Genomic DNA, 12,257 nt, shown 5'->3' with positions numbered 1-12,257 from the left:
TTTCTCAGCCACCAAAGTGAACGTGAGAGACGATTATTCGAATCTCGTATGTGTAAAGCTTCAAAAGTATTCAGGTATATCACTGGGCGTGCAGAAAACTCACAGCAATTGCTGAAGTTAATTTATTTCTCCTGCCTCGAGGAGCTTCAGATGATGCAGCGGTGTCTTCCGGGGTGCCCGTTGTCTTCCTTATTCCTTAAAGGATGGGCTCGAGGCTGACTGGCCTTCAGAAGATTCAGAATAATACAAAAACGGCGACTTTGTGGAGTGCGTGACGTCCTTAGTTGTCAAACGCTTAAATCTAGGCATGTTTTGCTTGCCATTCCAAATGTTTTATTTATTTTATTTTTTGGTTAGTAAAAAATAATTCAACTTAGAATAATAGGACAAGAAGCAGACAACAGCTGCATGAACGACTGAATGTCACTCCCCCATTGCCATCCATTGCGTTTCTCATCGAGTCTTCCCTGCTATGCCCCTTTGCCAATGCGAATATACACTACTTTTGACCTTCGATGACTATGGGAATTCAGAAAATATTGAGACACTTATGAAAGTATAACGTATAGTACACTGAGTCCTCGAGGGCGGCCCCTCCTGCCCGTTGTCTTTTGTTATCGCTTCCCTCACTGCACTATTTTAAAACAAATCCCAGATGGATTTACATCATCTTATTTCAGTTCATGTCTAAAAGATAAGGACACACGCGTGCGCACGCACACACACACACACACACACACACACACACACAGTTTCCTTAATCTCATCACCCATGATGTAAAGGCTTACTTGCTTCCGGCTGTCCCATGGAGGTTTGGGACACCTGGGCCATCTGGGTTGGATCCCTTGTCCCAACACATTTCCTCACTCCTTGGACTTGGCTGATAATTTCCCCCGTTCTCGCTACTTTTTCCCTTCCTGAGTGTATCGGATAAAATAACCAGTAAACCCCTGTGTTTCTCACAGATCTTCTCCCTTGGGTACTGCCCGACGGGGGAGTGGCTGGCTGTGGGCATGGAAAGCAGCAATGTGGAAGTTCTGCATGTGAACAAGCCCGACAAATACCAGCTGCACCTCCACGAGAGCTGCGTGCTCTCCCTGAAATTTGCTTACTGTGGTGAGTGGAGCCAAGAGGAAACCGGAGGCTGTGGACGGCCTAGATGGAAAATACTTCTTCTAACAAAAATATGGTGGTGATAATATCTGGAAAACAATGTCCTGCAAGCAGCTGGATGCAATAATTCTATTGTTTGGATGTGTCCCTCTGAGCATAGTCATGTCTGCTGCTGTCTGTTTTGCTAATTTGAGACAAGACAGCAAGCGATGAAATTGCCCAATCCAAGGTTGGAACACCTGCTTGTTTTCAGTGTTGAGGAGAGACAGTCTGTTACCACTCTGCAGTGGCTGGGAATTGATAGAAGAATGAGTCAGGAGTGATGGAAGTAGTTGTGAACTGGCTGCGGCGCGGAACCCAGGACCGGCAAAGGGTTATTTGGCTGCACCCAGACTCGGCTGCTTTAATGAGGGAAGAAGTTCTTGTAGCCAATATGCGTGTGCATGGCCAAGCAGTCAGATATTCATAAAGTTTCAGTTCTGGACTGGATGAGTAGACACATCTTCTATGGCATGAAACATTACTTGCATTTTATTCAAGCTCTACGTTTGAACTTCCTAGTCCATATTTACCGTAAGTGGACTGAGAAGGACAGTTTCACAGATTTGAGTGTGTGAAGGGCTGTGGTTTGCAGCAGTGAGGCTGCGAGGCCTGTATCGAGTGGCTTTAAGACTGACATCTCTCTGTGCCCTTCCTAATACAGAGCATGCGCCAAGCAGCCCAAAGTTGGAACCTCTAAGTGTGTCACAGAGCAACCCCAGGCAGCAAAGTTTCTGCGCACAAAACCCTCGGCTTGATTCATTCCACTTTGCCAATAGTACAAGAGGAATTTTCCTCTTCTTGATCCACACTGTTTTTTGGCTAATTGCAGGTAAATGGTTTGTGAGTACTGGGAAAGATAACCTCCTGAATGCGTGGCGGACCCCCTATGGAGCCAGTATATTCCAGGTAAGCGTGTTGCACAGCTGCATAGCGCTGTTGCCTTTGAAACTTGGAAGTGAAGTTGCCTGCCAGGGACCAGTCCCGTGGTCATTGCATTAATCGTGTGCCCGCTGCCCTGTCTTCTAGTCCAAAGAGTCCTCATCGGTGCTTAGCTGTGACATCTCTGTGGATGACAAGTACATCGTCACCGGCTCAGGGGACAAGAAGGCGACCGTTTATGAGGTCATCTACTGAAAACATGCGGTTTCACATTGATAGTTGAATTGGGCCAAAATGTTTTGAACTTGTAGAAATAGAGAAGTTGTAACTCTGAGGAGTTTTTTTTTTTTTAAAAAAAAACCCACGAAAGTTGTTTCCACACTTTGACACAAGCCTACTTTGGGTCTACAAGGAGGAGACGTCTGTCCACAGTGGGGAAGACTAAGGAACTGACCTGGCCAGCCTGGGCTGCAGCTGCTGCTGTTTCTGGGCGCTCGGCGGCTCACACCTGCCCAAGTGTGAGATAACATATCCGTTCCTTGCGGTTCACCTCATGTTCTGTCCTTCGTCGAGCAGTGGTGTCTCCTATGAACTTGTTTCCTGGTTTTGCATTCTTGTGAAAAAAATTTTTTTTTGTATTTTTGTTGAAGGTTAAACATTTGTATAAATTGTAAATATATTTGGTTTATAACAGTAAAGGCTTTAGTACCAATAGGTGGTTTTTCCTCTTTTAAAAAAAATTTTTTTTTTAATCACAGCTTTGGGATTACTGATGTGGGTTTTATATTTGCAGTCCGTACCTACATTTGTAAAGAAAAGCTGAAAAATGCACTTGCTATTTTATAAATCTAGTTGTTTGGTCCTGGACTCCCACGGTGCTGGAACCCTAAGCATTCAGCTCTCCGAGCTGCCTGAAATCGAAGTCTAGGAATTGCCAATCATCGGATGTGAATCAATGGCAGTTTTGTTTAGGAAGCTGAAATTGCTTCAAGACTCCTCAGGATTTCCGCTATGCAGACGGTGACTCAACGGCGCAGACGGAAGCTCTGCCCTTTCCCTGGTGACTGCCCAGCAAGCAGAAGGCTCTTTCCTTTAGGCAGGCCCCTTCTTCAGCTCAAGTTCCACCTTTCCTAGAATGTAGAGTTAATGTTAGGATGTGTGTGTGTTAGGATTTGTGATGGCCAGCAAGCTGTAGACTTACTAATCTATCTATCTATCTATCTATCTATCTATCTATCTATCTATCTATAAGGCAGGGGAATAAGCTGTTTTTGTATTCATCAGCACTTTTTTTTTTTAAGAAAGGTTTTATTTGAAAGACTGTGTGTGTTTATGTTTGTGAGAGAGAAATTGCGTCTTCCTATTGGTTCGTTGCCCAAGTATCTGTAAGTGGGCCCGGTGATAGCCAGGAGCCAGGAACTCCACCTGGCCGCTCAGGTGGCCCCTCGGCCCGTCCTCTGCTGCTTCCCCAGGTGCGTTAGCCAGGAGCCAGGAACTCCACCTGGCCGCTCAGGTGGCCCCTTGGCCCGTCCTCTGCTGCTTCCCCAGGCGCATTAGCCAGGAGCTGAATTGAAATCAGAGCCGCTGAGACCAGCAGTCAGCCAGTGTTTCCAACTATTTAAAAATAGCACATGAGAAACTGTTGGCATTCTTGTTTTCTTATGATCCACCAAGTTGTTGGCAGTTTGTCTTAATATTTTTCATTTGTTATCAAGGCCTTCTGGATTTTTAAATCCTTAAAAACATTATTGTGTTTGCTTTTTGCCAAAAAAAAAAATAATTTGTTTATGTGCAGCATTTGTTAAATATTTTCACTTCTCATTCACCGAATGGCAAACCACTAATTACTAGAGCTGATTTCTTTCCATATTGTAGAATGTTTTGTTTTGTTTTGTTTTTTAAAGATTTGTTTTACTTTTATTTGAAAGAGTTACACAGGAAAGACAGAGGTATCCTCCATCCACTGGGTCACTCCCCAAATGGTTGTAATATCTGAAACTGGGCCTGTCCGAAGTCAGATGCCTCTTTCAGGTCTCCCGTATGGGCGCAGGGGACCGAGAACCTGAACCGTCCTACGCTGTTTTCCCAAACCATAAGGAGGGAGCTGGATTGAAAGTGGAGTATCTGGGATTAGAACAGGTGCCCACATAGGATGCAGGCGCCATAGGCAGAGGTTTGGCCTACTATGTAACTGGGTAAAAAAGTCAACATCCTAATGAGATGGGTTGTGCTGTACTTTTTTCATAGCTAGATGTTTCTAGCACTTACAGTAAGTGCCAAATATTTAGCTAATACAATAAGATTTAGATGCTGTTTATGAGATAGTAGAGAAGGTGTTTGATAGAAATGGTAATTCCGTAACAGTGTCAGGAGTTGGGATGGACTGTTAGTTTTGATGATGTTTACATCGTTGATTAGGGTGGGAAGGAGTTAGGGGAAAGTAAGACCATTGTTTCCACATTTCCTTTTTCTTCTTCCTGTGTGGGTGGTGGAGGTAAGGGGAGAAGCCACACCCATCCTCCCACTGCCCAGTGCCTGGGGCTGGAGAATAGCTAACTAACTCTTTAAACTCACATGCTGTTACGGAGCAGCTGGATTGAAAACATTGACGTAGGGATCCTAAGCGAAGCGCTGTGCTGATGTGACTTTGCCAAAGTTTTCCAAGAGATCAGAGAAAGGAATCCGAGTGTTGATTTCAGGGGTTTCTACTGAGAATTCATTGCCTCTGTCATGAGGCCCAGGTGGATGTTCCAAACCATTTGCTGTGGCTAGCCCACTTCTAGGGATGTCTTCGCTCCAGTCAGCAGTGGAATCATTAGCTCACCCCAAGTTCAGATATCCTGAGCAAGATGAAGCTTGCTTCTGCCCAAGGAATCTCCTCTGCAGATAGCCAAAGTCTTGCTTTTTCCCCCAAGTGTTTTTTGGGAAACTGACTGTGTATTAAATGTTTTATTCTTTTTTTTTTTTTTTTTAAAGATTTATTTTTATTGGAAAGGCGGATATACAGAGAGGAGAGACAGAGAGGAAGATCTTCCGTCCGATGATTCACTCCCCAAGTGAGCGCAACGGGCCGGTGCTATGCTGATCCGAAGCCAGGAGCCTCTTCCGGGTCTCCCACGCGGGTGCAGGGTCCCAAAGCTTTGGGCTGTCCGCAACTGCTTTCCCGGGCCACAGGCGGGGAACTGGAAGGGAAGCAGGGCTGCCGGGATTAGAACCGGCGCCCATATGGGATCCCGGGCGTGCAAGGCGAGGACCTTAACCACTTGCGCCACTGCGCCAGGCCCAAATGTTTTATTCTTTAATTGGGTGAATGGTCCCAAAGTCCTCAAACTTTAAACTGTGTATCGCAGAACTAATTAAGTCTAAGACTCCTTGGGCTGGACAAGTTAAAATTGGTGTTTTCAGTCATAATGTTTTCTTGTTGTTATTTTCAGTAGCACAAGGTAGGGTTTAAATTCGCTTTTTTAAAATAAGCTTGTTTTTAAATTTAATTCCCCTATAGATGTTTTTACTTATTTGTAAGACAGAGTAATAAAGAGAATATCTATTGATTCATTCCCTCAGTGGCCGCGGCAGCTAGGTCTGAGCCAGGCCAAAGCCAGGAGCCAGAAGCTTCATCCAGTCTCTGAACTAGAGTAGTGATGTTTATGATAGAATGCACAATTATGTATCATTAGAGTATTCTCTTCACTGGAACTCTTATATTTTAGGCTTTTAGGCTTGAGGACTAAAAGGAAAAAATGAGATTAAATTCAAGACTCACTATTTTGAAGTTGACATCTGTTGTTCTCCAGTCTGAACTGAAATTGACTTCTTAAAAATATGACTTTTTTGCTTGGATAGGACTCAAAGCAATGTGAGTCCTCCCAGGTTTGGGAGATGTACCACAGTCACTTAACATGGCAGAGACTTCAAGAATGAGTGTGGAGAGACCCTGGCATGGTGGAGAGACCCTGGCCTGGTGAGTTTGAAATCCTTGTCCAGTGATTGGAATAGGGGACAGTCATTTGGAATGTCAGTAACGACATCTACCTTTGCTGTCAAGGTACCTGGTTGCCAAGTCACCATTCCAGCTTGCTACCAAATGCACCGTGCAGCACAGCAGGTAGCTGGTCAGGCTGGAGCCCTGCCACTCACATGAGAGACCTGGCTTGCATTCTTGGCTCTCGCCTGGCTCAGCCTTGCCTGTGTGTGGGCATTTTGTATGAAACCCAGTAGAGGGTAGCTTATTCTCTGTGTCTCTACCGCTCAAGTTCGAGAATTTTTGTTTTGAAAAATGGAGTACTTCCTGCAAAAACAACAAGCTACTAGCTTTTTAGTTCTTTAAATAACCACGATTAGATCGTGTCTGCAAGCCAGAATTTGCTGAATAAATGCCCTCAGCTGGGTACATCTGGCAGATGATGGTGGCCGATTTATTCCAGTGAGCGTGGGGTGGCCGGGCGTGTGGGGACTGTGATTCTGGATTGGCATGGGTGGGGCAGGGCCCTGAGAACCAAGAGGCACATAACCAAGAGCTTTCAGTAGTTTTGAACATATGTTGCCGGTTTGGTGTTGACCAGGCCTTGGCTAGGATGACAAATGCTCATATTCCTGTAAGTATTTAAGACTTAATGTGTGCCAATACCTTCCCCAATTTAATTACTAGATGAGCCCATGTACTAACAAAAACATTCTTCTTCCACTTGGGAGACCCAGACGAGGCTCCTGACTCCTGGCTTCAAATTGGTGCAACACCAGCCATTGCGGCTGCTTGGGGTGTGAATCAACTGACGGAAGATCTTCCTCTCTGTCTCTCCTCCTTTCTTTAGATCTGAGTTTCCAATAAAAACAGATCTTTCTTTTTTAAAAAAAGTTATAGGTATTCTCACCTTAACTGCCAAGCCAAATCCCCTCCCCTTCTCTTGTGTTTACAGATTATATTTTAATCATGCACATTTCTCCTTTAATTGTGAAAGTATCAAACACCTGATTTCCAGTAACAGTTTGCAAATAAATTAAAAGCCTCTAATTTTTTTTTTGACCCAGAAATGATGTTACCCTTTTTGTTAATGCTAGTTACATCAAATAATACAGCTAAATTCTAAAGTGTGTTGCACGTTTGCTACATGCCAAAGGACAATTGAGCATTTCATCTTAACTCGGTCTTCACCAAAGCCCAATCTCATGCTTGTTAAACATGAGGCCACAGAGGCACATGGACACTGCGTCCAGTTGTTGGAGTCATACTGCTCTTTGGAGTCATATTTCACAGTGACAGTTTGTACCCCTGGGTCACTGTGCCAGGCCAGAGCCAGGACGCAGGGATATCACCCAGGCACCCCACATGGTTGGCAGAGTCCCAAGTACTTAGGCCCTCTTCTCCCGGGGGCATGAGCAGTAAGGTGGATGGCAAGCAGAATAACTTGAACTTTGAACCAGCGGTCTGCTAGGCATGCTGGTGCCACAATGCCAGCCCTTCGGTTCAGATTTTAACGTAGGTGGTCAGACTCCAGAGGCTCAATTCTATCTTTTTCCCTGCCTCCACTTGAGTTTTATAAACCACTCCTCACTTTCTGTAGCTCACGACCTGCGATGTGGAACATGCTTTGATTTGTAGTTGCCTCCTTTGTCAGGCACGCAAGTTGCGTCTCATGCTTATCTTCATCTGCACGATGGGCGAGCACAGCCGCGACCCTGCAGCTGCACCCTTGTCTCGTACGGATGCCAGAGCTGTAAGTAGTTGAGCCATCATCTGCTGCTGCCTAGGTTTGGGAAATGTACCACAGGAGGTCGTGTGGATGGAGAGGAGCTGGGGGATGCAGGTTCCTCCAGGTGGCAGGCTAACCCACTGCACCACATGTTCTCCTCCACTAATTTTGTTCTATTTTAGAGTCATTGAAACTATCCTAAAAAAAGAAGTCTCTGCTGAGTAGTTATTTCCTCCTTAAGAATGATGGATGTTGGTCCTAACAATTCATTCATACACGCTGGAGAGTTTCTTTTAGACCCTTAAAGAAAAATGCTTAATTTTCTCAGTAGGTTTGTGTTATGTAAACTTGTGTCTTAAATGCTAAGAATTTATAGTTTCTAAGAATAAGTGTGTTACCAAGTGTATTATTTATCCTCTTCTTGCCTCAAAAGAGATACCCCCCCACCACCATGAAGGTAAATTTTAATAGCATTGAAAATAGAAAGCTATATCCTACCTTAGTATTATCGTTGTTTAAAGCCAAGCGTTCCTCTGTAGCTATATTGGTGATATCCCACTGGCAGTGAGAACTCCCTTTAGACACAGCCCAGTGGGTGCTGGGGTGTCCTGGGAGGAAGATTGAGTTTGAAATCAAGTCCAGAACAGATGTGGACCCAGGTGTGATATGGATCTCACATTTCTGTATGCTCTTGGGCAGTTATATTTGTGTTGCCTGGAATCAAGTTGCCTGTCTTGCTGGGTGGTTGATGGGATTAAATGAGGTGCCGTCTTTGGAGACTTACGCAGGCTAGGGGTCCTTCACGGATTTGCACAGGTGCTCCGTAAGCCCTGGCTCGGCTGCTCACCGGTGCTATCGCCTTGGGTGGCGAGCGGATGGGCTGAGGGTACACTCTAACAAAAGTTTGGCCATCATCATTCTGTACTTAATTATTTGTCCAAAAGGATTCCCGATGGTGGTGAAGTCGGGACTCTATGAACTAGCGTCTCTTCCTTGAATCCAATTCAAATGTTACCTTCTGGAAACAAGCAAGCAATTTCTCGGGAAACGTGTCATGCTTTGCAGCAAGCCCACTTTGTCGGGGCACAGCAGGCTTGTTTCAGCTCTGATACTGTCCGTTGACAACAGGTGTTTGGCCCCACTGCCTAAGCTTTTCTCAGCCCTGGGAAAAGACGCTCCGGTGTCAGGAACCCGTTACCTCATAGGTCAAGTCGGGAGAAGGTTGGATTCTAAGAACAGTTCCTCAGACCTCCCTGGGGGCGAAATGTGTATTTCAGTGTTCCCTAGCGTGCACGTGGCGTTTACCTCTGCTTTTCTAGGGGAAGAGACTTCTCTTGCTTCCCCTTCATTTCATTTACAAGGAGTGTACGAAGTAAGGTTTGCACAATTGCCACAGTTCATTCATTGTCAAGATATTACACATTTTTGAATTTCAGTGGTCACTGCCTTTGCTATGAATGGGGCATAATGCTGTTTCTTCGTACATTTCTATTGTTCTTTTCTTTTTGCTCAAGTTACCACTGGAATGGCCTCAATAGACATATGTTGCAAAGCTGATGTGATTCGTAGCTACCCAGAGTTCCTTGGGAAAAAATGAGACAGGAAGAGTTCAACTATTGAATCACATGCTTTGAAATCACAAGTCCTTTTTTCCCCCCCATATTTATGCATAGCCGTTCTTTTACCTTATCAAATGATATACCACCAATCTTTAGACTATTTTTTGCAATGTGACATGATTATTTTCATGGCAATTTAATTAATTATCCATTTTTATGATTTACTTACTTTTACTGAAGAGACAAATTTATAGATAAAAAAAATCTTTATCTGCTAGTTCATTCCCCAAGTGGCTGCAACAGCCAGAGCCGATCCAGAGCCAGGAGCCTCCTCTAGGTCTCACACACGGGTGCAGGGTCCCAATGCTTTGGGCTGTCCTCTACTGCTTTCCTAGGCCATAAACAGAGAGCCAGATGGGAAGTGGGGCAGCCGGGACATGAACCTGCACCCATATCCCTGTGCGTGCAAGGTGAGGATTTAGCCATTGAGTCATCACTCTGGGTCTTCTAGCCACTAACTCTGCCTTAAGCATCTTCGTGGGACTCATGTTGCAGTGCAGTGAGCCAGCACCTCAGAGCACCAACTCACAGCTTCACTGCCAGTCTGGCTGTCTGCTAAGGTACCTGTGGAGGGGGAAATCTTAGAAAGAATCTTTGTAAATAGAACTTATTTCTTCTTTGGAACTATTCCCTTGGGGTGAGCTCAAGAACTGAATCGCCAGGTCCTAGGGTGTGTTTGTCTCTGTTTCCGGCTCTCTTGTCTGCATCAAAGCAGAATCTGCTGCTTGCACTCCACAGAAGCATCTCAACGCAGGGTTCTGTTATCCTCAAACCTAACATTTCGTAAGAAGGCATGATAGGGCCACGTGAAAGGAGAGGAACAAGCTGTTTCGCTTTCTGTAGTACAAACCATCAGGACCAAAAAATGACCTACGCCAGTGCCTACAGCTCCGCGGCTTCCCTCTGATATTGTACCAAGTGACCCACATCCTATTTCTGCAGAAGAGACAGCAGATAAAAAGACAAAGCCCTTGCTCTCGGGGTGAGTGAGTCGTTGGTTGATTGCCTAGAGTTTCCCACTCGGGACTAAATTCCTTCTGTGGTTTCCAGAGCTTGAAGAGACATTAGTTTGCTTTTCAATTTACATGGCCATTGTACTGTGTCTGCTGCATAGCACCCTGCGATGGTAATAGCCTTGATACATAACTTCACATTTGAAATATAAAACGCAATCATTCTTAATAGTTTAGTTTAATAGCCACTCTTTCCTTTCCCCTGCGGTTTCTTGTATAGTTATTATTAATTTTTTAAGCAGAAAAATTCCAGTGCCACCCCATTCTCCATTTAACATACCTTCTAGGGTAAAAATGCTTTTTGAAAAAGTCTTGGAAAGCAAACCACTCAATATGCATAAACATCAATCTATTAAAAAAAACTATCTCACGAACCTTGTCTAGAATTGAGCTCTTTTTCTTCCTAAAACAAAAATTTAAAGTAATCACAATGTTTAAGAAGATACATGAGCAGGTAGTCCGAGCCACAGGAAGGGGCTTCGTGCTGCTGGGGCGTCAGCTGGCTGGGAGGCCTGGCAAGCCCCACTAGCTGTCTAAACGAATGACTGGATTCTGAAATAAGGAAAGCCTGTATGTTTTCAAACCGCCTTGGAAGTTCCAGGCCTGTCCTCCGGCTGGTTCAGGGAACTGCCGCCTGCACTGGTTTCTGAAGGGCTGCCTTCAGGGCTCAGCGAAAAAGGGCTTGTGCTCTTAGCTCTTGCAGGGTGGCGTCCCAGATTCTGTTGCCAGGGAAACCAGGTTCAGATGGGTGCAATGATGGAAAAGGGTTCAAACATTCTATTTGAAATAAAAAAAAATACAATCCATGATGCCCTCTCCTCCACCTATCTAATGTCAATTTCCATGGCAACAGGATCAGAAGGACTGCCGAGAGCCAGTCACGGAGAGCAGACGCGTGTCTCTCTAGGTGGCAGGCACCCTTCTGATAGCCACAAATGCCAATTTGTACAACCCCATGACACATCATTGGACTGGAAAGACTTTCATTTGAAGAGTGCATAAAACAGAACACGCCTCACCATGATGTCTAGCCATCTAACATTTTTGAAATGAATTAGAATTCAAGAATGCGGCCAAGTGCTTATTATTGCTTTCCATGATAGCCACTTTGTCAATGTGTAGAACTCCATGTTTTTCTGTGTAACGTCTGCATTAGTACTTAGCGGCATGGCGAGCCGTGTCCTCTAGGCTGGAACGTGCTATTGCATCAGATGTTTTCAGATCTGGAAAAGTTTCTCCACTTCCTTCAGGGTGTAGAGCAAAAATGTTAATCCCGGTGTGTGTTTTTTTTTTTTTTTAATCTCTGTGTGCTAGATCTTCTGTCTGATGATTCACTTTCCAAGTGTCTACAACAGCCAGAGCTCTGCTCATCCAAAGTCAGGAGCCTGGAGCCTCTTTCTGGTCTCCCATGTGGGTGCAGGATCCCCAGGCTTTGGGCTGTCCTCAACTGCTTTCTCAGGTCACAAGCAGAGAGCTGGATGGGAAGTGAGGCCACTGAGATTAGAACTAGTGCGCATATAGGACCCCAAGGCATGCAAGGCAAGGACTTTAGCCACTAGAGTACAGCACTGGACCCCGTCGTGTTATCTTAAACTCTGGTACAATCTCAGAGCAAATGTGCGTTCTTATTGTACTCCACAGCAAGAAATGCAAAGTAAAAGAACTTTTCAGCAAGACTTGACTTTTTAAATGCAGTCTTGGAAATGTAAGAGGTGAATGTAAAGATACACAGTCCTTAACTAGCGACTTTGCTGAGACTGACAAAATAGGCAACAATGTGATTTACAACAGGTGAGAGGCAAATGGATAATCCAATTATGTTAAGAGCTATTACTTCATTCAATAAACATTTGTTACATGCAAATTGCCCCACTAGGTGCTATGTGAAGGCCATAGTAGT

General features: G+C 44.7%; 1 protein-coding gene across 20 annotated transcripts in view; it reads left to right on the top strand.

Annotated features, from left to right (window-relative positions):
• Positions 1–2,375, top strand: part of LOC121162044 (transducin-like enhancer protein 1) — a 78,714-nt gene extending 76,339 nt beyond the window's left edge. For all 20 annotated transcript variants that reach the window (XM_040988835.1, XM_040988852.1, XM_040988845.1 and 17 more), the window contains 3 exons: positions 967–1,117; positions 1,986–2,062; positions 2,183–2,375. In XM_040988835.1, coding sequence (XP_040844769.1) covers positions 967–1,117; positions 1,986–2,062; positions 2,183–2,290 — 336 coding nt within the window. In that variant the 3' untranslated portion in view covers positions 2,291–2,375. The remainder of the gene's footprint in view (positions 1–966; positions 1,118–1,985; positions 2,063–2,182) is intronic.
• Positions 2,376–12,257: the final 9,882 nt, after the last annotated feature.

Source organism: Ochotona curzoniae, unplaced genomic scaffold (assembly GCF_017591425.1).
Source record: "Ochotona curzoniae isolate NIBS_2020 unplaced genomic scaffold, NIBS_Ocur_1.0 contig_50, whole genome shotgun sequence".
Classification (NCBI taxonomy): domain Eukaryota; kingdom Metazoa; phylum Chordata; class Mammalia; order Lagomorpha; family Ochotonidae; genus Ochotona; species Ochotona curzoniae.
Note: the sequence above shows the minus strand (reverse complement) of the source record. Positions and strands in the feature narration are given on the sequence as shown.